We start from the raw sequence: 24,958 nt of genomic DNA on the forward strand, positions 1-24,958 counted from the left end.
AAGAAAAAAAAAAAGCCAGGAAAGTGGTTCCTCTCCATTTAGTAACCTTAAAATGAAACAATCCTGCAATTACAACAATCCTTGTTGTTATCAAAAATGCTGCTATTTTAGGCACCATCAATTCAGCATAAAATGTTTTACATGGGACATTTCTTGATAAGCACATGTAGAGTTTTGCTTAAATGTGACTGTGGATTTTCTCCCTCTTCTCTGAATCAGGGATCCAGGATGCTCACACCTACACAGCAGATGAGTTTCAGAGGCTCTGTAAAATCAATACCAACCCTTATGAAAGTTTTAATAGAACCAGTTAGTGACACAGCTGCTTAAATAGAAGACATCTGCTTCAGTCTTGAAGCCACCAAGGATCAGCTGAATGAGGCTGTTCCAGCCCTCCCACGGTGTCTAATTTATGAGGCCAGGGGCCCTGGGATCTCTTGCACTGATGCAATATAGCCCCCAGCCCCTAACACAGTCCCTAGCACATGGTAAGCTAAAAGCAAGAAACTATTGAATGGGTAATTGCAAAATGCTGTATCACTAGCTATTATTTATTATGGAAATCTAAAGTAAGTATTATGCCCTGCTCTGTCATTTACATATTAATTATATGTGATAATGAGGTAGGCCAACAGATGGAAAGCAATCTGAAATAAAATCTCCTCCTCTGTCAATGTTCATGGAGTCAGGGAGCTTCCCGTTTTCCCCATCAAGGTATTTATCACACTGGACTGCAACTGCACACTTCCTCGTTTGCCTTCCCCGCTGGACTCTTGCTTTGTGAGAGGGGAACATGGCTGTCTTGGTCCCCACTGTCCCCAGGTATCTAGAAGAGCACGTGGCAGTCAATGAGTGCTTCCTAACCATTCAGTGAAAGGTGGAGGAAATGGCTTCATCCCCATCACTGATGTGGGAACAGCTCTCCCTGCTTTGCTAGCTGCTTGTTGAAAAGTAAATAGGGAACATTCATGAGCACTTAACACTTCCTCAAAAGAAGTCTTACATTCACCCGGGAGCGGGACGCTTCAGAGAGGAATGCCTGGAGCACGCCACCCACCCCTAAAACGAGGCCGAGATTCCAGCCCAGCTCTGCCACTTACGAATGATAGAACCTTAGGAAAGTGACACAACACACCGCAACTCAGTTTGCTCATCTGTAAAATGTAGCCAATGAATCCAGGACTTACCTTGAGAATGTTTGTAACGAGTACATCAGAGTCATGCATGAAAAGCCCCTAGACTTCTGCACAGACTTGCACGTTACCTTTGAGCTGTGGGACGATGTCCTCTTTCCCTGCATACGGGTCGCAGCGAAAGCGGTCCAGGCGCTCGATGGTGCACTGGCCGACGACAGGCTTCCGCCCAAACTGCCTGTGGTCGATGACCTTGATCACCAGTGGGGGCATGTACAATTCCTCCTTGGGCAAGAACTGGGGGGTCACAAAGGTAGGTTTCATTTCTCTTTACGAGACCAGACAAGGGCAGCTTTGAGAAAAATTCCCCTGATGGACCAGTCCAGATTCTCTCTGCCACCTAGCCCAGAGGACTCACAATACTTACTCATGTGCTAGGCAAGGAGCTCAGTGCTTAAGAGCGTGAGCTGTCAGCCAGACTGCCTGGGTCAAATCCTGGCACTGCCACCATGAACCACCTGGCTAACCCTTCCATGCCCCCATTATTTCATGAGTAATAGTAAAATTGTTGAATTCTATGTGAAGAGTACTAGTACCTGTTCCATGCTGTGTCCTGTAAGTGTGGAATCACTGACCCATGCTCTTTCCTCTCAGTCACTGCCCTGTACTCTTCCGTGTGCTCTGCTTCCTGGGAGGGGACATGTGCAAGGCTAACAAGCCCAGGGCTTTGGTCATCTACTAGCCAAGTTCTGAGCAGACTTTAGAAATGGTCAAGACAAAACTGAACTTCTAAGGGAAATAACTGTGGCTGAGACTCTTTTCGCCCTGGAAATTCCGTGCAGAAATGGATTGCTACTTTTTCCTTGACTCCCCCTGCCTCCCGCTCATGGAATTTGGTGGCTTTGGTGACAATGCCTGATTGGGGAAGCATGAGCTGACCTGGGGGCCCATTTGGTACGTGGTTCAGGTGAACTTCTATCTCTGGCTTCACACAGGAGTAGAAGCCGGGGTCACCTGAGTGATTTTTCTCTTCTCTGCTGACCAAGGCTAGATTCTAGACTAGAACTTGGAAGGTGGGGGAGGTGTGGGGAGTAGACAAGGATAGGGGAGTGGCCCAGGGGCAACCACTTTGGGACCCTGACTGGAAGCATCCTGGTGGCTCACTGTCGCATGATAGGGAGGAGAGCGTGGGCTTTGGGGTTGGAGGGACCTATGTGCAGACTCTGGCCACTCACTTGCTAGCGACGTCCCCTTGTGTAAATTCATTACCTCTTGGTTTTCCCCAAAGTGGGCATAAGAGAGGTGCAAATGTTCAGCCCGCAGGATTAAAGACGAGGTGTACTGAGTAAGAATGCACCAAGCCCTGCGCTGCAGCTGTCACTGTAGTTAGGACACAGTCACTGCGATATAGAAGGCATGGCCTAACACTATGACACCGGATAAATCATTTCCCCTCTTTAGGCCTCAGTTTCCTCCTCTGTAAAATAAGAGGTTAAAGCACGTGACCCTAGAGTTCAAGAGCACTGTATTGGAGACATCAAGGTCAGGAAAACGACTCGGGTGGGGAAAGGAATGGGATGGTTCTAGGTCTTCCAACACTTCAAGGTAAGGAACTGTCTTTATTTCACCTATTTATATAATAGAGTAAAAAAGAATTTTTTTTTTAAAAGTTAAGAAATTAACTTCTTTAAAAATGAAAAGACTGGGTGACCTCTTCTTGCCCCAGGTATTATGGGGTCAGTGATGCTGTGAACTGGATCCAATGCTCTCACATCTTTAACAACCAGAGGGTAGCCTCAATGGACCAAAAAAGGTGCCATCCCAGGGGCACCTGGAGGTGGGGCACAGTTACGGGCTGCCAGGGTCATGGCCCCATCGCCCCATATACCTTCCCCCACAGCCGCCCCTTCCTCAGACAACCAGTCCTTATCCGGAGGGTTCTGGTCCATGCACGGCTGTGGTGGGGGCCGGGGGGGTGGTATATCTGGTCCATGCATGACTGGGGGTTAATATTCTGCCTTCATGGGGTTGACCAACAGCCTGTAATAGATAGCTGAATAGATGGAAAGTTTACCAGAGAAATACATACATATTGCTCACAGATATTTCTGTGTCACTGGAGTTGCTTTGAAGCTTTAAGAAAGTATTGCCACAGTGCGAGAATTTAAGGGGAAAAAAGTCATTGCAGGGTTTTTGTATTTGTCAGATTTTGGAAATAAACTCTGTGTGTTTGCATGTGTGTGTGAGGCACAGACTTTCATATTTCAACGCACATGGGGGATTACAGAGAATTGATACTGTACCACTTTCATGAAGAGAACAGAACTTGGAAAGTTGGGTGTCTTCTTAAGGTTTTTGATCACCACTGATTCCACCCTTTCTCCTCCACACTCCACAACAAGACTGGGGGATGTGATAGAAGCCATCTGGAAGTTTTTCATATTTCTTAAGCCCCAAGCTAGAATCTAAGAAAACAATTTAAAGAGAGGAGAAGGTAACCCAGCACTTTAAAAATAACATTCAAAAGTAAAAATTCTGTCTTAACTACTGGCAAAGTCTTTACGATTAATTTGAACATTATCCTTGTAAGCTTGTAGGTCATGCAAAGAAAGTGGTTTTGCCCCTTTCTTTCTCCTGCCTGAGCCCATAAAAAAGCAATGCAGTTAAGAGTGTAGAAATCAAATCTTGGCTGTGCCATCTAGTTGTGTCAGCGCTGACAAGGTAACTCACCTCTCTATGACTAATCTACAAACAAGACTGATTGTGTTATCTGTCATGGGGTTATTCTGATGATCACCTATAAACTTCTTTGTTTTTTCTTTTTTGAGACAGAGTCTCACTCTGTCACCCAGGCTGGAGTGCAATAGTACGAACTAGGCTCACTGCAACCTCTACCCTACCCTGAGTTCAAGCGATTTTCGTGTCTCAGCCTCCCAAGTAGCTGGGATTACAGGCGTGTGCCACCACGCCTAGCTAATTTTTGTATTTTTAGTAGAGGCAGGGTTTCACCATGTTGGCCAGGCTGGCCTCGAACTCCTGACTTCAAGTGATCCACCTGCCTTGGCCTCCCAAAGTGCTGGAATTACAGGCGTGAGCCACTGCATCCAGTGCACTTGTAAACTTCTTAACACGGTGTCTGACATACAAGCATTTCAAAGTGATAGCTTCAGCCTTTGAGAACTCTTAGCAAGACAGCTAGAAAAGGGAAATGTTGGGGTGTTAACAGCTGCTTGACTGGACAGGGGAAAGTCTTGAGAGTGGGCCAGACACTGTCTATCAAGCCACCTGGTTGGGGTCATCAGCTTGTATCTGACATGTCAACATTGCTAACATCGCTCACTGCTCCCATTCAACTTCCATCTCTGCCTCCCTGCCATGCCCCCATCTCTTGGCATATACACCGTCATTCCCTTCTGGTCCATCTTCCCTCTCCCAGTTCTCCAGTTGACCTGAAAAACTCAGAAAACTGCTGGCTCCCAGTAAATGCGGAGTTTAGATGCCCTCAGGAATGTTAGAATTGACCTCTCCTTGTTGCCTCAGCAAGCCTTCTACTCCCATGAATATCTCCAGTTTTTGGACAAGTTGTAAAGGAAGTTGGAGATAGCAAGAAAATACGCAGCAGGATTCTATTTTCTATACAAAAGATTCCTGCTCTGCAGTCACATCCGTTTGATTTGATGAGTAACACGTGGGGAGCCGCATACCTCAATGGCAGTGAGCTGGACCACAGGCCTGATCCCCTGGGGGACCATGTATAGATTTGGTGCCCTTTGAGGGGGAAGAATGGGAAGGTTGGAGCCATCCTGTGAAACAAACATGGGTATGTCAATGACTCACTTTAGTTCAAGCAAACAGTGCCTAGAATTAACATGCATTTTAAGCAGTCGACAGAATACATGAGGAAGAACACAGTGATGTACCTTGCCCCTCAGAATCAGCTCTGCAGTTACAAGAACTTCCCCGCAGGCTTTGTCTCCATTCATTACTGGGTGCCACAGAAGTTTGGGTGTGATGTCCATTTCTGAGTTCAGTTTCACCAGAGGAGAGAAAATGCTTCGTCCTAAAAATTCATCTTTGCCCTAGAGAAACAAAGTGATCCTTAAATTCCCCAACATTCATCCCTTCAAATCTCCATCATCCCCAAGTTATCTTAGAAATTCTAAATGACCTACCACTTGGTCATTGTCAAAAAGTTCCATGATAACTTTGGGTGGATTCTGCAGAACTGTTTGGGGTTCCCCATAGATTTCAACTTCATCAAATATAATTGTTTGGTCCCATGTGGGATTCAGGGTTGAATGGATGATCTCAGTGGTTTTGCTCCGATGAAGGAAACAGACATGAGCATATGGATCTAAAACAGAAAAAGAGAATAACAACGGGGTCATGGCTAAAATCTAACTCCCCAGAACCACTCACTGCAACCATATTCTTTTCCTCTGGATATAATGACAGTGGGCTCTCACCACCTGCCTGGAGACAGGGTTTCTAGGGAGCAGGGAGTTCCCCATGGAAGGTTCTGGCACTGCAGCAGAGGCACCTGAAGCGAGACCCTGATGTGTACTGAGAGGTCTGTCTTTGGAGTATGTCACCACCAAAGTTAATGGGGCCCACAGTTTTTCTCTGCAAGAGTACTGCACTCATGGTTGAGTGAGGCTCTGCAGTCAGATACACCTGGGGTCCACACCCACCCTTCACCCCTGCTGCGTAACTTTGAGGGAAAAAATAATCTTCCTAAACATTGATCCCTTCCTCCATGCAATGAAAGTAATATCTGCTTCACAGTGTTGAGAGGACGAAATGATATAAGGAATGTTAGCTACTTGGGACAGAGCCTGTCCTATAGGAAGTATTTGATAAATGCTAGTTTTTATTATAGTTGTTTCTAATGTTGATGGTAATCCATTCATTCAGCAAATATTTATTGAGTTCCGGGTCTCAAGAGTACAACAGTAACAGGAAAAGCTCGGATGCTTATAGAGTTTACAATCTATGACAGCAGAAAACTTTGTCTCACTATACTTAAGAATGGAGAGAAAGCAATATTATGCATGGAGAAATAATCCATGTTCTCCTCCATGCTAAATAATTTCATCAAACCTTTTTGCAGTTGCCTGGGGGCTGACCTATCTGAAAAATAACACAGTATCTAGCCTGAAACTTTTGTATAAGCCAAAAGTGCTTGGTTTCTAGCAGAGGAGCCATCATACGAACCCTTTGCTTTATGCCCTGATGATAATTCTTCTATCTCCAAAACTGCAAGGAATGTGCTTAGAGTTTTAGGAAGCTTTAGTCAAGAATTTTGGAAAGTTTGTTTTTTTTAACTTTCAGTGATAGAGTGCCCCCTGGTGGAAAATATTTGAAAATGTCTTCAAAGACCCTGTTGGAGATGTCTATCGCAGGGATAACCTTGAATCTGGTCAAATTTGTAAGAAAAGGAAACCATTCACAAATATTGGTAAATATTAGTGCTTGGAACACGCTTCAAAATTGATGCGAGCACATGAGATTGTCAGTCAAATGCTCTAACACACTTCCTGTTTGGAAGAAAAAGTACAGCTCGCCGCCAGCACTCATTTCTCGGGGCAAACGGGAAATGGGTTAAGAGGTGTTTTCATAGAAGGCCCAGGGAAACTCTGCTGGGCTTTGAGTCCCGAAGTGGAATGCTCCTCAGATAGCCTGAACTATCCATGGTTCAGCAGAAAGGACTGAAATCCCCAGACAGGCCTGTTCTCCCCTCCTCCCCCGTCCCTTGCCAATAGCCTTCCTCTCAGAACCAGTTCAAAGCAACGAAAGCAGCTGGGTGTCAGTGCAAGAGATGACAAAGCCTCATGGTTTTATGTTATTGAGAATGTGGGGAGCAGGCAGAGGAGAAGGTTAAAATGTACTCCAAACTGCTCAAAGCCTGGTGCTGTAGGCAAATGGGCAAACTTGTCATCTTTTTGATACCTTGAGAGAGCCTACAAAAAAACTTAAAGGATCTTAACTTACCAATCAACCCGAGGGTCCAGGGATGAAAACGCAGCCATGTATATAAACAGAGATGAGAAATCACTTTCTCAGTGCTTCTTATTACTTAATTAATTAATATCTATTAGTATCAAAAGTATCTTCTGTGTATCACTAGCACCCAGCAATGGTGTCTAAAGCATTCCGTGATGATTTATCTAATCACTGAGCAGTTTGCTTCAAGCATGCAAAAATAATCTCAACATGTAAAGGGTTTTTGTTGTTAGAAATGACAAAAAGCATTCACTTGAAACATAGAAGCAAAACAGCATGCTATGTAATCATGCGTAGCATGGAGATTTTTTTTTCCTTTACCTGAAAAGCTATCCTTGTCTAAAGCCAGGAGGTTTCTGGCTTGATAGACATAGCAGCGCAGATGGTAGATGTAGACTCCTAAAAAAACAGGATGAAGATTACTTACAGGAAACGTAACACTGTAAACTGCTATTTTACTGGAATATTTGGAAAAAATACATGTTTCTGATAAATAGGTCACTTGACTCTATTACAGTTCCCCACAGCAAAGGGCACACAGAATAGTGATGATGTGGCCTCCCAAAGTAGTTCTATTTCCTGTAAAATGAAACTTATTTTTTAGGCTGGGTGCGGTGGCTCATGCCTGTAATCCCAGCATTTTGGGAGGCTGAGGCAGGCGGACTGTTTGAGGCCAGGAGTTAGGAGACCAGCCTGGTCAATATGGCAAAACCTTGTCTCTACTAAAAATACAAAAATTAGCTGGGCATGGTGGTGCATGTCTGTAATCCTAGCTACTCGGGAGGCTGAGGCACGAGAATCACTTGAACCCTGGAGACGGAGGTTTCAGTGAGCTGAGATCACACCACTGCATTCCAGCCTGGGCAACAGAGTGAGACTCGGTCTTAAAAACAAAAATCCTATTTAAAAAAAAATACTATAGTAAGCTCAATGCAAAGCGTATCAATCAGGAAAACATTACCTCTGTCATAAACTAACTGAATTTAGGGTACTACTTATTATCACAGACCTTTACAATGAAACTGGGTCTCCAGCAGTTATAGAAATAGAGCTTTCTATACTACTTCAGCATCAGATCTGGGAAACAATTATCATCTAAAAGATTCTTTGACATTTCAAAATATTCATACTCCTTTTATTATTATATTCTCTCTGTCTCTCTATCACACACACATTCACTCTGTTTCTTTCTTTCTCTTTGTGAGATAGCGGAGCATTATGATTCCGTGCACAGATTCTGGGAGCTCTACGACCTGAGTTCAAATCTCTCTAGTGCTCATAAGCCATAAGACTTTGGGCAAGTAATTTAATCTTCCTGTACCTTGGTTCCTTCTTCTGTATAATGGGGACAATAATAACACCTACCTTATAGGGTTGTTATGAGGATTAAAAAGTTATAATATGTACAGTTCCTAGTCCATTCTAAGACCTATATAAGCATTTACTAATATTATTGTAGAGCAGGTCTGTCTCATTCCAAAAACCCTGAAGGTTATTATTGAAACCAACCATTATTTAAATTTTTGTGCTTTTTTTCCTAGTTAAAAATTTCAGTTTTGGGGGGCTTACTAGACAGAATAAGCACATATGAGACTGTTAAAATCAGTGATTTGACCACCCTTCACCTTATCTATGATATGGTTTTCAACTGCATTTTTAAAAACCCATTTCATCAAGGATGAAAATGAAAGTCATGTTTGCATGACGAGATTTTAAAAATCATATTCAGTGATTTGAAGAGTTTCCTTAAGATCAAAGTTACAGAAGTGGAATTCACAAAGTCATGTTTAAAATTCACTGCTGGCCAGGTGTGGTGGCTCACGCCTATAATCCCAGCACTCTGAGAGTCTGAGATGGGTCTTGAGAGGTCAGGAGGTCAAGACCAGCCTGGCTAACATGGAGAAGATGCAAAAATACAAAAAATTAGCCGGGCATGGTGACATGTGCCTGTAGTCCCCTCTACTCAGGAGGCTGAGGTAGAAGAATTGCTTGAACCTGGGAGGTTGCAGTGAGCTGAGATCACACCACTGCACTCCAGCCTGGGTGATAGGGCCAGACTCAGTCTCAAAAAATAAGTAAATAAGTAAATAAATAAATAAATAAATAAAATTAAAATAAAATAAAACTCACTGTCAAAATTGCAGGAAACAATGGGGGTGTTTGCTCCAAACACAGTAGTGGCGCTGTGCTTCTGTTTCTCCAGGCTCTTCTCATCCCCATCTTCTGTAGTGTCTGCCCCCTAAAGTCAATTAACAGAGTCAATTAGCAGATAAGTCAATAAACATTGCCTAAAAGCAAACCAACCAACCAACAAGCAAGAATCACAAACAAATGGAATTCTAGCTTTTAAAAGATGTTATCGTGCAGACATCCCATTTTTTAAAAGATGAATAAGTCCCAGGATAGCAAGTGACTTCCCTGAAGTCGCTTAGCTGGAAAGCAGCCGAGCAGGAAGTGGGAGCCAGCCCTCCTACCTCGAGTCCAGGTTTGCCAAGCCCTGCTGCTGAAAGAAAGGGAAAAAAGGAAAAATGTAGAGGATAAATAGGGAGTAAAAGGATGGGATAAGGAAGAGAAAGAGCAGCAGTAGCAGAGTACTGTGGGGTCAGAGTGCAGAAATACAAAAATAGGCTATTGAGAAATGGCTCCTGACCACTGACCACTCTATTGTTTTAGATCACCCCCTGCCATTCTCTATTCCTTCCTTCCACCTGCCTGCTTTTCCCCACTGACTTCTTTACTGTGCTTCCATATGTGCTTCCGTATTGCTAATTTTGTGAGCTAGCCTTCTGACTTCCTCCCCTTCACATCTGTATCTTTATGAATATATGTATGAATATTTTGTTGAACAGTTGCAGTTTCCAAGATATGATTCCAGGAACTTGTGCCTGGGATGTGAATAGATGTTACCTGAAACAAGGGTCCTAGAACAGACACATTTGGAAAATGCTAGGTCAAGCAGGTGTGTCGACAGTAGTATTTCTTAGAACACTCCTGTGTTAATGGTCTATTCGTTCTACATGAGGTATTGAGCACCCAGGACGTGTGGCTTTCCCTCAACCTGTGAATATTTGCCATCTTATAGTATCAGGCTTACAGGGACCTCTATGGAGTTGGCAGTGCTGTACCCAACACTCACATATTTTCTCTATACCAATATGATCTGCGCTCTGGCAACCTAGTACTTACAAGAGCACCTTCAAGTTTAAAGATGGCAGCTGCACCATGTGTTTCTGAAGGAGCCATTTTTCTCCTCCAGCGTCTGCGGCGGAAGGTATCTGAACTACGTTGTTTCCAGTGAAATTTCCAGCCAATTAAAGAAGCATATTCCCAGCCCTCTTGATCTTCCAATTCCTCCATGGCCTAAAACAGAAGTAAACATGTTGATGATGATGACGATGATGATGATGATAATATTCCTTTTATTGATAAAACAGGTTATTTGATCAATCAACAGATACACAGTATTCAAAATCTACTCTGTGCCAAGTACTGAGCTACAGCCAGAAATACAGAAAAGAAAAAACCCAGACAGGACATCTGCCTTGCAGAGCTGATGGACTGTGGTAGTGCGGAGAGATAACCAGACAATGACAGCACAGTTGTGGGCATACCTGATTTGGGGGTGGGTGAAGCAAGTGGACTCTTTCCCAAATTGCTTTCTGTTTTCTCACTTCATTAGTTCATAAAAATGTTGCTATTGTGATATAGTTTGTAAAACATTAGTATCTCCATTTTACATATGTAGGACAAAAATCAAATGCCCCCTCCCAGGTTTAAATGTCTTGCCTGAGCTAATAGCTGCCATAACTAATAATTAAGTGATAGATCAGAATATGTTATTTCTGTAATAACTAATACATTCATGTGGTACTTTTTAGCTTAAAAACTACTGATCTACCAGTGGTATCGGTTTTCTTTTTTTTTTTTTTTTTTGAGACGGAGTCTTGCTCTGTCGCCCAGGCTGGAGGGCAGTGGCCGGATCTCAGCTCTCTGCAAGCTCCGCCTCCCGGGTTTACGCCATTCTCCTGCCTCAGCCTCCCGAGTAGCTGGGACTATAGGCACCCGCCACCTCGCCCAGCTAGTTTTTTGTATTTTTTAGTAGAGACGGGGTTTCACCGTGTTAGCCAGGATGGTCTCGATCTCCTGACCTCGTGATCCGCCCGTCTCAGCCTCCCAAAGTGCTGGGATTACAGGCTTGAGCCACCGCGCCCGGCCTGTATCGGTTTTCAATGTTATATTCTATTCATTCAACAAATATGAGTGCCTGCTACGTGACAGGGATCGTGTTAGGGGCTGAGGACGCAGTGAAGAGGAGATAGGGTCTTTGCTTTCCCACAGCTGACATTTTCACAGCAGAAATTTGATTTAAATACCTTAAAAGTATGACTGGATTTAATAAATGTAAAATAATATGGAATAATATTTCAGATCTGAGAAATGAGAGCTCCATGTGGGTAACTATTGTTGGGTCCATTTTTTTCACTTTGAATAAATGTGAAATGCAGGTTAAGCATAATCTTGTACCTGACCCTCTAGTAACATAAATAGTAGCAGTGAAAATTTTCACATAGCCAAGAGTAAGGCAGGTTAGGAAACATGATCAAAGTCTCGGAAATACTCGTTAGTAGAGCCAGGCCATATCCTGAGCCTTCTAACTAGTGGCACAGTGTTCTTCCCACTTCAACTTGGTGCCCTCGTGTGGAAGGAGAGGGTTCAAGCACCTTCAGAAACTTCTCACCCCATCAGCCTGGGATAATTAAACAATAAAGAGATATCCATTAAACTAAGGAGTTTCTGCACAGCAAAAGAAACTATCATCAGAGTGAACAGAAAACCTACAGAATGGGAGAAAATGTTTGCAATCTATCCATCTGACAAAGGTCTAATATCCAGAATCCACAAGGAATTTAAGCAAATTTACAAGAAAAAAAAAAACCTCATTAAAAAGTGGGCAAAGGACATGAACAGATACGTCTCAAAAGAAGACATTTCTGTGGCCAACAAACATATGAAAAAAAGCTCAACATCATTGATCTCTGGAGAAATGCAAATCAAAACCACAATGAGATACCATCTCACACTAGTCAGAATAGAGATTAAAAGGTCAAGAAACAACAGATGCTGGTGAGGCTGTGGAGAAATAGGAACGCTTTTACACTGTTGGTGGGAGGGTAAATTAGTTCCACCATTGTGGAAGACAGTGTGACGATTCTTCAAAGACCTAGAACCGGAAATGCCATTTGACCCAGCAAACCCATTACTGGGTATATACCCAGAGGAATATAAATCATTCTATTATAAAGATACATGCACACGTATTTTCACTGCAGCACTCTTCGCAATAGCAAAGACATGGAATCAACCCAAATGTCCATCAATGATAAAGAAAATGTGGTACATACACACCATGGAATACTATGCAGACATAAAAGGGAACGAGATCATGTCCTTTGCAGGGACATGGATGGAGCTGGAAACCATCATCCTCAGCAAACTAACAGAGGAACAGAAAACCAAGCACCACATGTTCTCACTTATAGATGGGAGCTGAACAATGAGAACACATGGACACCGGGAGGGGACCATCACACACTGGGGCCGGGGAGTGGAGGGAGGGAGAGCATCAGGATAAATAGTTAATGCATGCTGGGTTTAATATCTAGGTGATGGGTTGATAGGTGCAGCAAACCACCATGGCACACATTTACCTGTGTAACAAACCTGCATGTCCTACACATGTATCTTAGAACTTAAATTTTAAAAAAAGGACTCATTCATTCATTAGCTCATTTATTTGAGTAGATTATTTACTGGGAGCACATTTCTGAGTTAGCAAGGAGGATACAAAGATGACTATGGCTCAATTTTTGCTTCCAGAAGCTCACCATCTAATAAAAATAATGTCATAGTACCTATCAGAGTTACCCATTCTGTGGAATAGAGAGAGTTCCTGTTTGGACTTAGCTTAGCCTGGGTTCCAACACCAGCTTTGTCACTTACTAAACACTTGGCCTACAGCAAGTGTATTTAAACTCTGTGAGCATTATCTGTCAAATGGGCATAAAATCCAAACCTTACAGACTATAGATGATGCATATTGAGTACCTAGCATTAGAGAAAGCCACTTCTATACCTGCCACTTATTATTATGAGTGTTATTGTTCTATTTATTACTATTCCATTTAAAGCTTACAATACCCTAATTAAAAGGTATAGATATTATTCCCATTTTGCAGATGAGAAAGAAAGGGAATTCAGGGTTTGAATCCTTACACATCTTGTTCCAAGTCCTGAGCTATTACCGCTACTATATTACGCTGCCAAAATAGTTTCTGTTTCTTTTAACACCTTTGTAGCAGTTCTCAACATTTAGCCTGCCTGGGAATCACCTGGATGGTTTACTGAACTACAGCTGGCTGGGCCCACCCCCAGGATTTCTAAATCAGTAGGTTTGGGGTGGGACATTTCTAACAAATTTCCAGGTGATGATGATATTGCTGGCTGGGGTGGACTCACTTTGAGAACCGTTGAGTGCAGTATTCGGCTCTGGATTTGTGAGTAGTTTCTGCAGAAATGGCTAGTTAGCTGGGATTTTGTGGTCAGGAGGGCAGAGCTCCCCAGTCCAGCTCCCTTCCCTTGCTTCTCTTACCCTTGCAGTGCTTGAAGCAGTCTGTGTTAAATCTTTCTTGCGTTTTCGGACCAGCCTTCGCCGTCTATGAGTGTGGTACATTTTCTCTGCTGCAACCCAGGATTTGGGCTTATGATCAGGAGGAATGGTGATTCCATATTCCCAGCCTGGAACACAGTTTGTGAATGGTTACCCAAAAGAGATGCATTTGCCAGATCACCAAATAAACCTCCAGGAAACATTCGGTCACTCTCCCTGCCCCCAAATGTTCTGTACTATCGTGACTGAATGCATGGCTGTTTTCACTTTGCTGGGATATTCAGCCAAACAGAATACAGCCTCATTCCCATTCAGCTCCTCAAAATGCTTCCTTGGTGACCATGTTCTCCCCCACTTTTAGGCTTCCAGTCATTCATGGTAATTGAGTGCACTTAAGAATAAAGCACAGTTCAAGAGGCAGGAGGAAACACCAGGTATGCGTGTGGAATGTGCAGTTGCACAGCCTTAGTTCAAATCCTAGCATCGCCACATCTTGGCTGTTAACTAAATAGGTTTCCAGCAAGTTGGTAAATCCGCCTATAGCCCAATTTCCCCACTGTAAAGATAAAACACACCTTTTGATAGGGTTACAGTATTTTAACACTATCAAAATAACATATGCAAAGCATTAGGGCCATACTTAGCCCATAGTTATTGCCCAGTCAAATGCTAACTATTATTCCAAGATCTGGTGTGTGCATTGAGATCAGCGAAGAGCTTATAATCGATTTGAAATCTTCTGGGTCAATGCCAGTTCTATGCACCATGCATAAAGAAAGAAATGAATCAGATTTTCTCTTTTGATAATTCCAAATGCTATTGTTCACTTAACTTTAATTATGGTTCAGAAAAAGACACACACCAGAAGCTGTATCAATAGTCTGCATCGTTGCTGCACAGGACGACTTTAAGGGTAGTTTACAGTTCTCTTTTCTGAGTCAAGGGGGCCCTGAATGTGATGTTCCCAGGGAGGTTATGGGGTGTGGTTAGAATAGAGAAAATCTTGACTCCAGCTCCCTCCCAAATTCTCATCCTGGATCCCTAAGCATCTCAAAACCCAACCAGTTGGCCCCATCACCTGATGTTTTTCACCCCTGCCCACTTAGCACTTGTCCATACACTTGCCTGTCCCTTGGATTCTACATTTGATTAGTCACAGATGGTGCCACATGACCCAGATGCCACAGACCAGCGGTCCCCCATCTTTCTTGTACCAAGGACCAGTTCCATGGGAGACAATTTTTCTATGGACAGGGTTGTGGGGTAGGGAAGGATGGCTAGATTCCCACAAGGAGCACGCAACCTAGACCCCTGTCACGTGTGCTTCACAATAGAGTTTGCACTCTTAGGAGAATCTAATGCTGCCGCGTATCTGACAGGAGGTGGAGCTCAGATGGTAAGGCTCCCTTGCCTGCCACTCACCTCCTGCTGTGCGGCCCTGTTCCTAACAGGCCACGAACTGGTACCGGTCTGTGGCCCAGGGAGCTGGGGATCCCTGCCGTAGACCAAAGTGAGGCCCCTCTCTCCCAAGCAACCTTTACCCTGATTAACCAAGGCCCTGCTGCAGAGCCCTGATCAGGTCACAGATGTACAATTTTACCTTTCTCATCCACTGCTCTATTTATGTCATAAGACCATGCATCATCTTCCCATTCCCAACCTGGAGGACAAGTCAACTCGCTGGGCGATGCTGCTTTGTCGCCGTTCTTACAAAACAAAAATAAAAACAAAGAAGAGAGGTAAGCCATAATGTCAGTAAGATGCAAAGGGTCCGATATAGTTCCTCACTTAACTATGGCATTCACACCTTTACTTAGATACCATCTTAGAGATCCATTTCACTCAGAAAAATCTCTAATCTTTATTCACAATTGCTAAATAATAATTAGTTTAAACTATCTTTTGTTTTTACTATTAGGAAATAGTATTAGGTTCAATCACATGAAATTGCTGTTTTTGTAGGTTAAAGTGGTTGAATCTCAGCAATTTCTTATGGTTCAACTTAATATTATGAAATGGTGCAACTCTCTTTATGAGGGGTTACATGGGAAAGAACCCATCAGAGAATGGGTAAAACATTAAAGACACATGGTTGTTTGTTTGTTTGTTCTGAGATGGAGTCTCGCTCTGTTGCCCAGGCTGAGTGCAGTGGCGCAATCTCGGCTCACTGCAACCTCCGCCTCCCGGGTTCAAGCAATTCTCCTGCCTCGACCTCTTGAGTAGCTGGGATTACAAGCGCCCGCCACCATGCGTGGCTAATTTTTGTATTTTTAGTGGAGACGGGGTTTCACCATGTTAGCCAGGATGGTCTCGAACTCCTGACCTCATGATCTGCCCACCTCAGCCTCCCAAAGTGCTGGGATTACAGGTGTAAGCCACTGCACCTGGCCTGTTTTGGTTTCTTGTTTTTTGTTTTTGAGACGGAGTCTCGCTCTGTCACCCAAGCTGGAGTGCAGTGGTACGAACTCAGCTCACTGCAAGCTCTGCCTCCCGGGTTCACGCCATTCTCCTCCCTCAGCCTCCCGAGTAGCTGGGACTACAGGTGCCCGCCACCATGCCCAGCTAATTTTTTGTATTTTTAGTAGAGACGGGGTTTCACCATGTTAGCCAGGATGGTCTCGATCTCCTGACCTCGCGATCCACCCACCTAGGCCTCCCAAAGTGCTGGGATTACAGGCGTGAGCCACCGCGCCTGGCCCTGTTTTGTTTTTTGTTTTTTTTGTTTGTTTGTTTGTTTGTTTTGAGACAGAGTTTTTCTCTGTCACACAGGCTGGAGTGCAGTGGCGCGATCTCGAGTCACTGCAACCTCCCTTCCCAGGTTCAAGCGATTCTCCCACCTCAGCCTCCCAAGTAGCTGGGATTACAGGCACCTGCCACCACACCTGGCTACTTTTTGTGTTTTTAGTATAGATGGGGTTTCATTATGTTGGCCAGGCTGGTCTCAAACTCCTGACTTTCAGTGATCCACCCACCTCAGCCTCCCAAAGTGCTGGGATTACAGATGTGACCCATCACACCTGGCAGACACATGTTTTTGAGTACAGGGAAATGCTACTGGAGGTTCATAATGTTAATCATACACAATTGAGCAAAATTTATGTGAAATATTGACTTAAGTTTGCATAAAACTGAAGAGAGTTATGAAAAGAAAGTTCCTAAGCGAAGGAAAAAAAGGTGGCCCATAAACATGAAAAAATACTTGGCTTCACTTTGAGAGTGAAAATTGAAATAACAACAGGATACCACATATAATATGTGGCAAATGTTATAAAGTGGGATGGATGGTGAATGTTTAGGCAAACAGGCTTCTCATATTTTTGTTGAAAATATGAATTTATAAAACCTTTTTGAAGGTTATAAAATTTTAGCAAAATTTTATATGCATTGAAACCTAGACCAAATGCAATGATCTTCCCTACAGATAAACTTCCATAAACATACAAAAATGTATGTTTAAGGATGTTCACTGTTACATTGCTTATAAAAACCAACGACTCAAAACCAAAAGCACCTAAATGCCCAGAAAGAGGGGATTAAATGAATTAAGAGTAGGTACATATAATAAAACATTCTGCAGCCATTTTTTAAAAGCTCATAGGTCTATATGCATTGATATAAAAAATGTCCAAGATACATTATTATGTGAAAAATACAAGCTATGAAACTGTGTGTACAACACAATTCTATTTAGGCAGGGAAAAAGGAAGTTATATACTTGTTTATGAACAGAAAACAGACATCAGTGATTATCTTCGGGGAGTGGAATGTGGATTGGGGAGAAGAATTACTTTTGATTTCCTTTAACGCTGCTTGGATTTTTTAAAGACAGAAACATTTCATTTGTTACAATATTAAAAACTAGGCCAAGCTTGGTGTCTCATGCCTGTAATCCCAGCACTTTGTGAAGCTGAGGCTGGAGGATTGCTTGAAGCCAGGAGTTCAAGACCCGCATGGGCAACATAATAAGAACCCATTTCTACAAAAAAATAAAAAGTTATTCCAGCATGGTGGCATATCCCTGTAGTCCCAGCTACCGGGGAGTCTGAGGCAGGAGGACTGCTTGAGCCCACGAATTTGAGGTTAGAGTGAGCTATGATCGCACCACTATGCTCCAGCCTGGGAAACAGAAAGAGCCCATCTCAAAAAACCCTCAAACAACTACAACAAAACTCTAGTTAGATAATAATAAAAATTTACCTAAAAAATTTGCACAATCCAAACTATATCATGTTTCAACATCTAGTTAAATAGGCCTCATTTCTTTTCTAAAGAAAATACTTATTGTGGCACTTGTGTGGCTTAAGCTGTAAGTGGAAGACTCTGCAGAACATAAGATGGAGCAGAGGAGAGGGTAAAGCCCAAGCCAGGTGGCTGCTGGGTTCCCCACAGATCGCGATCAGAGGTGACAGGTGAGAGTTTCTCTCCGGAGCAGGCCACTCACCGCATCCGTGTAGGTGTCCTCGGCCGGCTTCCAATCTCCCCCGGGGTAGCGGCTCTCGTTCTGATAGACTTCATCAGTGAACTCCGTGTGACCCGCATCTGCTTCAGTCAGCAAGCTGCGGGGCGGGGAGGGCTCGAGTTACCCAAGGAGACCGGGTAACTGGCAGCCTCCGTGATTGCCAACACTCAGGAAGCATCTACACCCTGGGAGTGGTACCACTTCCCTCCTCACTTTACCCCTGTTGGTTCTGACTCCAAATTCCTCTTTGTACTAATCGCTTTTGACATTCCTTTGAAGAAAGGGCCTGCTGGAACAATGTGACCTAAATCATAGAGAACTCCTCAAATTAGCAAGGTTGCTCCTTCTCAGTAATGAGGATGGGGTCTGGGAAAACAGTATTGTGGGCAGCTTCTTACAGAGACCACAGACAGAGCCTTCCATGTTTCTGTTGCAGTTCGGGGCTGCTCAGCTTTTTCTCAATGAAACTCTTGGCTAACACTTCAAAAGAAAAGGGAGCTGTCCCCGCTATTTTTTAAAACAGTGGAGACAGTCTCATGAAGCCAAATGCGGCTTGCTAACACAAACTGAAGGGAGGAGTTTAAGTTTTCTGGAGAGTTCCTAGGTAGACAGCCAAACCAGGTCATTTAAGACTCCAAACTCCATTTGGGCGTTTGGGAAATCCATACGGACTCTCTGCCATGTTAATTTTCCTCTTGGATTTGGGATTCTTTGGACAACCCACAGAGGAAAGTTACAGAGGTTTCAACTTTGACTCAAGTCTTCTGCCAGGTAACCTACTCAAATGAGGGGGTTTTTCCTTCATTGTTTCTGCATCTTTTCTCTGCTGTATTCTCCCCTAGAATCCAGCACAGGAAAGGAATCAAAAAGCAAATAGTCCCAATCATTTATATAAATTGGGCATCACTTCTCCGGTCCTCAAAAAAGGAGAGTAAAAGCCCTGGCTGCTGCGTCTAGGATTCCATCCAGCCCTGACATGCTTTGACCTTCTGCTTTTTCTGTCACAATTTCCCTATCCTTTTCCTGTCCTCACTAACCTTCCTTCCTTCCAGCCAATTCAAACCCGATTTTCCTTCCCCTCACTAATCTCCCCCAACTCCACCCAGAGCAAGCTGCCTGAATTGAAAGCAATCACAAGCAAGCAAGCATGTTTGAGTCTTAAGAGAGCAGTATTTTCGCTTCCCTCCCTCCCTTCCTCCCTCCCTCCCTCATGCCTATGCAATCACAGGAAATGAACAACAGAGAGACCAAACTCTAGTTAGAGGCCTTTAAAATTCAACTTCACAAGCTTCTTCCCTCCCAACTCAAGGATGCTGTCATAAGATGGCAAGAAGAGGGAATGCTGGTTCTAAAGTTGTTGGCAACATTTAGAAAACAGGCTACAGTGTCCCCCAGACTCCAAGGGAACCATCTTTACCACCTTCTACTGTCTATTTTTTTCTTTTTAATAACAGCTTTTGAGATGTAGTTCACATATATGGAATTCATCCACTTACAGTGTACCTCCTACTGCTTCTTGCAGACGTTCTAGCTTAATAGTTGAGTAGTGGTTTTGGTGCCCATGCTAGACTTGGATTCTAGCCCCAACTATATCATTGACAAGCTATGTGCCTTTGGACAAGTTATTTAATCTCTCTAGATCTCAGTTTCCTCATTTGCAAAGTGGAGATACTACTACTACTTGTTGGGAGATAATTCTCTGCGAGTCTCTTGTGTTTCTGCGCATCTTGCGAGCTCAGGCACCAACTACCTTTGTTATGGGCTATCTTCTCAAAGATGTTGATATGGGGAACACTGAGATAGTGTCTCTGCACAGCAAAGGGCCAGCCTACTTACTGCCCATTATAAAAAATTCCAGTCCCCTAAGCTTAGAGTTCTCTCATATAACTCAATCCACTGTGTGTACAAGTGTCATCTGGCCGTCTTCATGTTACTCTGTGGGGATTGGGGCATGAAGAAGTCGAGCAAATATTGATACTCTGGCATGGCTATTGCTGTGGGCAATAAAGTTCTTTTATTCTAACCCAGGAGTCATGTGCCGGCATCTGTGAAACTGTCACGGGAGACCTTGTTTGCTTGCAAGTAGCGTCAAATCTCAGATCCTTCTTGCCACTGCCTCCCTTGTAGGGCTGTAGTAAAGATTAAATAAGATGATGCCAGTGCCCAGCATACTGCCTGACACAGTCAAACATAATAAGTTCTCAAAATGTTAGTTACCAGGTGCTTTTTATATTTGCCTGTCTTATGGTGGAACATCTTTCAACTTGCTACAAATTTCAATGGGCTTAGTTTTGCTCAGTGGGTGTTACACAAATATTATCAAGAATGATGATGGAGATATAATATATTTAGCAATTTCTAGAGAAAGATCTCATTGCTATCCTTTTCACTCAGAAAATGGACAACTTACCTTCTTTCAGGATCAACTATCCACTCTCCTTCCCATTCCCAGCCTTTTGGAGGCAGAAAAAATTCCCTCTTGAGTTTTATTTTTCCTGTGACATCAGAAAACTTATGACGTCCTACTAATCCAGAAGTGCCCCATTTTCCAAACATGAGAGCTTGATTTTCATACTATTAAAAAAGAGATAAAATTGGAGAAACGCCATCAGAGAGCAAAAAATAAAGCTAGCACATACATTTTCAAGTTAATCGAGGACTCAGGCTAGACAACCACAGAAAACAGAATAAAGCTTTATGCTCAGAAGGTATGGACCTAATTTGAGTTGTTATTGATTATGCAACTTTGGATAAATCATTCACCTTTCTAAGACTCAGTGTTCTCATCTGAAAACTGAGGATAATGCTACCTCTCCTATAGAGTTGTTCGGAGTTTAAACGTGCAAATGATTGTGAACATGCTTTTTAAATAGCGATATAGCATCCTAATTGTTTCTATTATAATTTTGAATGGCTCAAGATAGTTCTGCGAACCTTATCTCTTAAATACCTATGAAAGTCCTCAGCTTATGAATGAGCAGATTTTATAAAGTTTATTTGTAAGTCTACTGCTGAGAACTTGGGGCACATTTCCCTGTAGAAACAATATACAATTAATGTTGCCATTTCCCAAGCAGTCCACCAAAAAACCCATCTGAAACATGAAGGTCCTTTAGTACCCAGCCCTTATTGGATCTAAAAGTTGAGCCTTCATTCCATCTGGAGTGTGGCAAGGAGACCAGGGCCTCTCTGGGAAGCAGGCTGAATGGCAATGGCACACTCTGGCTTCTAAGGCATCCTTTCCAAGTTAGAATCTATAAATGTAGGATGATCTGCTCTTCATCATGGCAACCACGGAGAGGGTAGAGATTTGCCAGTGTGGTGGGTGTCCCTGTTTGGATCCAAACTAGAATTTCCAGTTGTCTGCTGATGAATCCACTGAGATGATTTGCATAAGCCATAGGAAAGTTTTTGGCTGAAGGAGAAAAGAGGAGATTTGAGTGGGGGCCTGAGTAGGAAATTGGAATCAAGAGGACACAATAGTGCCTATCTCAGATACTGGCTCTCAGCCTGGAGGGGAGATGTGTTTCAGGCAGAAAGTAAAGGAACTGTTATCCTAAGGGACCTTAGGGCTTGGGGTCACATGACATGGACACAGAATGGAGAGCAAGACCTTCCTGCTGTTCTGCTTGGAAGCCAGCAGAGCTTTAGTAAAATCCAGGCAGACTTTGGCATGGACAAGAGGGTATCAGCGGCAGTGGAGATGGGAGCCTCAAGTGGCTTTGAGCGCTGTGGCTTTAGTCAGCAGGACTAGGGCAGGACAGTAAGAAAAAAGTACTCATGAGCAAGCACATGTGAAGCACCTCAAAGACTCCCAGAAATCTCGGGAGGAAATTTTGTAGAAAATTAAGTGCTAGTATTAGCACGTGAAGGCAAGAGCCAGTAAAATTTCCATTATTATTATGAATGTGCCTCTGCTTGTACTCACAGGTGAGTCACACAGAACAACAGAAATGGGTGGATCATCTCTCTACATGAGTTGAAACTCAGGCTTCACTCTATGCAGGGAAGGATCCGAAAATGGGAAAGAGTGGAAGGAAGGCCTGGGCTGGTCGATCATTGCTCAGGGCTGCTTTCTCCAGGTTTAGACCCAGCCACAGAGCTGGAGAGCAGGTGGATGCCAAGAAATCCTACAGGAAGGCAGGAATGAGCCTCTCCTTGTATATGCCATGAAGCCCCTACTCCACACATCCAGCTGGCTGGACATCAACATCCTCCACTCAGGGCCTCCCTCGTGGCCTCCAGCACACCCTCTATCTTCACTAGCACTTCCAAGCCTGAGTGCGAGGGCTTGTGTGTTTCCCACACATTCCACTGTTTCTTAAAGTGGTCCCCACTGTCGCCCCATGTTGGAATCACCACTGGTGCTAATTCCTAACCTAAGCTACAGAATCAGAATCCCCAGGGTGCCCCTGGAGTCTGCATGCTTAACAAGATACCCAGTTTTGCAATCTTTGCAATAGACTGTGAGATCCTTGAGGACAAGGCTTGGCTTCTTCATCATCTTCAGCAGCTGGCTACCTGGCTCAGTGCCTGGCATGAAGCCACCACTCCCTAAAAGCTTCGATGGACAGATGGATGGATGGAGGAATGAATGATTGGGTGGACGGTAGGATAAATTGTCATCATTTATTTATTCATTCAATAAACATGCATTGGGACCTATTATGTGCCAGGAACTGTTGAATTAATAAAAAGTAAAAATAAAAGATGGTCATGGGTTGTCTTGCCTAGCAAGCAGATCAGAGCCACAGTCCTGAACCAGCTGCCAGGCATAGCAGTGGGTAGCAGGACCAGACTTCTAGATTAGCTAAAATGATGACAGTCTTCTCCTCATTGATTTGAGCATGAAGGCCTATGTGTAGAGTGGTGTTCATCTGAAAATTGTCAGAAGAGACCCACCAAATACATTTAGCAAATTTAAGTCAATAAGCACTTGAGTTAAAAATAGTATTAAAAAATCAAAATAATTCTACTTTTAGCTGTAAACATTTGTGAACATTGTTTTCATTGGTTTAATTGTAATGAGACTTTTCATTAACTAGGTGGATTTTAAGCTCAGTGAAGGTTTTACAAATTATCTCTATTGTTTTTGAAGTATTCAGGCAGCTTTTTTTTTGCCCCTGGACGAGCCTATCTGAGGCTTCCCTTAAGTGTGAAATGGGTCTTCAGGGGTTTTAAGACCCTCTACCCCAAGTAAGCTTATCAAGATGTGAACATCTCAAGAGTCCCCTCTCCTGGGTTGGGGTGTGTGTGTGTGTACTCTACTTAGTGTTCCTGCATCAGGCACCAATAAGATTATTACAGAGCTCTAGTTTTGAGAGCTAGAAAGGCACCCATTTTCAGTACTGCTGGGAGCATCGCGGTGGAAGTCACCTAAGTCATCTCTTGGAATTATCGCACAAAAGTGTTCATCACCATGGTGTGTTCCGATGTTGACAATAAAATCTCAAGAACATCTTCTCTTATCCCCTTAGGTTAAGATCCCTTGGATGGGATTTTAGGGGATGGTAAGGAGGGCTGTGGTCGTTTTTGGTATGTAAATGTTTTCCATAAAGGTGAAAAGTAAAAGTATCCCTCCCCCAACCAAAGAAGAAAAGATAGTGAATTATTAAAGGTACCATTTCAGCAAAGACGGTGAAAGTTCCTTCTGCGAAGCTGTTAAACTTCTTCTCCACAGCACTTAAGCCTAGCCAGATGTTCACCCGCAGCTCCACAGGCACCTTTGGCCCGTTGTTTTTCTCCTGTGGATACTGTGAGATGAACAATAGCATGTGATGTTACATTAGGCACAGCACGGACTGTGATATTATGTTAAAGCCAAAAGCAGAGTGAACATCTAATCATTGCTCTCACCAGTCTAATTTTATGTTTGCTTCAGTTAAAACATTTCCAGATGACCCTACAGCAAAGATTAAAATCACAATTAAAGCAGCAGATCTCGCAGTGTGATCCATAAATTCCTACCAGTCCCTGAGACATTTTCAGGAGGTCCACAAGTTCAAAACAATTTTTCTAATAACACTAACATGGTATTTATCTTCTTTACTGTATTGGTACTTGCACGGGTGGTACAGAAGCAACAGTGGAAAAAACTCCTGCACTGTAGCAGGAATCAAGGCAGGATTGCCAAACTGGACCTAGTGGTAACAGTAAAAGTAATAGTAATAATAACTGCAATCTCAGTAAAGAAACAAAATTCCAGTTTCACTAAAGAATTATCTTTTCCTTCTTTTCCCCTGTGCAAAAACATAAAAATAAAAGGATTCTGTTGATCAAGCAGTAAAGATTACTAATTTTTTTTGAGACAGAGTCTCACTCTGTTGCTGGAGGACAGTGGCTCAATCTCGGCTCACTGCACCCTTGACCTCCTGGGCTCAAGCAATCCTCCCACCCCAGCTGCCAGAGTAGCTGGGATTACAGATGCATGCCACCATGCCTGGCTAATTTTTGTATTTTTTGTAGAGACGGTGGGTCTTGCCATGTTGCCCGGTCGGGTCTTGAAGTCCTGAACTCAAACGATCCGCCCACCTCAGCCTCCCAAAGTGCTGGGATGACAGGCGTGCACCACTGTGCCCAGACAAGATTACCAATCTTATTAAATCTCGACCCTTGAATACTTGTCTTGTTAATATTTTGTGCGATGACATGGGAAGCAGACGCGAAGCACTTCTGCTGCATATTGGCATATGATGG

General features: G+C 43.3%; 1 protein-coding gene across 6 annotated transcripts in view; it reads right to left on the reverse strand.

Moving 5' to 3' along the window:
• Positions 1-24,958, reverse strand: part of MYOF (myoferlin) — a 172,810-nt gene that overhangs the window by 39,787 nt on the left and 108,065 nt on the right. For 5 of the 6 annotated variants that reach the window (XM_074002215.1, XM_074002214.1, XM_005565966.5 and 2 more), the window contains 13 exons: positions 23,884-24,015; positions 20,673-20,836; positions 18,245-18,359; positions 15,404-15,509; positions 13,786-13,931; positions 10,323-10,496; positions 9,267-9,375; positions 7,458-7,535; positions 5,306-5,487; positions 5,054-5,212; positions 4,838-4,936; positions 3,437-3,598; positions 1,265-1,430 (listed from right to left, as the gene is read on the reverse strand). In XM_074002215.1, coding sequence (XP_073858316.1) covers positions 1,265-1,430; positions 3,437-3,598; positions 4,838-4,936; positions 5,054-5,212; positions 5,306-5,487; positions 7,458-7,535; positions 9,267-9,375; positions 10,323-10,496; positions 13,786-13,931; positions 15,404-15,509; positions 18,245-18,359; positions 20,673-20,836; positions 23,884-24,015 — 1,792 coding nt within the window. Of the gene's footprint in view, positions 1-1,264; positions 1,431-3,436; positions 3,599-4,837; positions 4,937-5,053; positions 5,213-5,305; positions 5,488-7,124; positions 7,536-9,266; positions 9,376-10,322; positions 10,497-13,785; positions 13,932-15,403; positions 15,510-18,244; positions 18,360-20,672; positions 20,837-23,883; positions 24,016-24,958 lie in introns of all 6 variants that reach the window. The other variant, XR_012417954.1, reaches the window with a different exon arrangement.

The sequence above is a fragment of the Macaca fascicularis genome, chromosome 9, assembly GCF_037993035.2.
Source record: "Macaca fascicularis isolate 582-1 chromosome 9, T2T-MFA8v1.1".
Taxonomy (NCBI): Eukaryota; Metazoa; Chordata; class Mammalia; order Primates; family Cercopithecidae; genus Macaca; species Macaca fascicularis.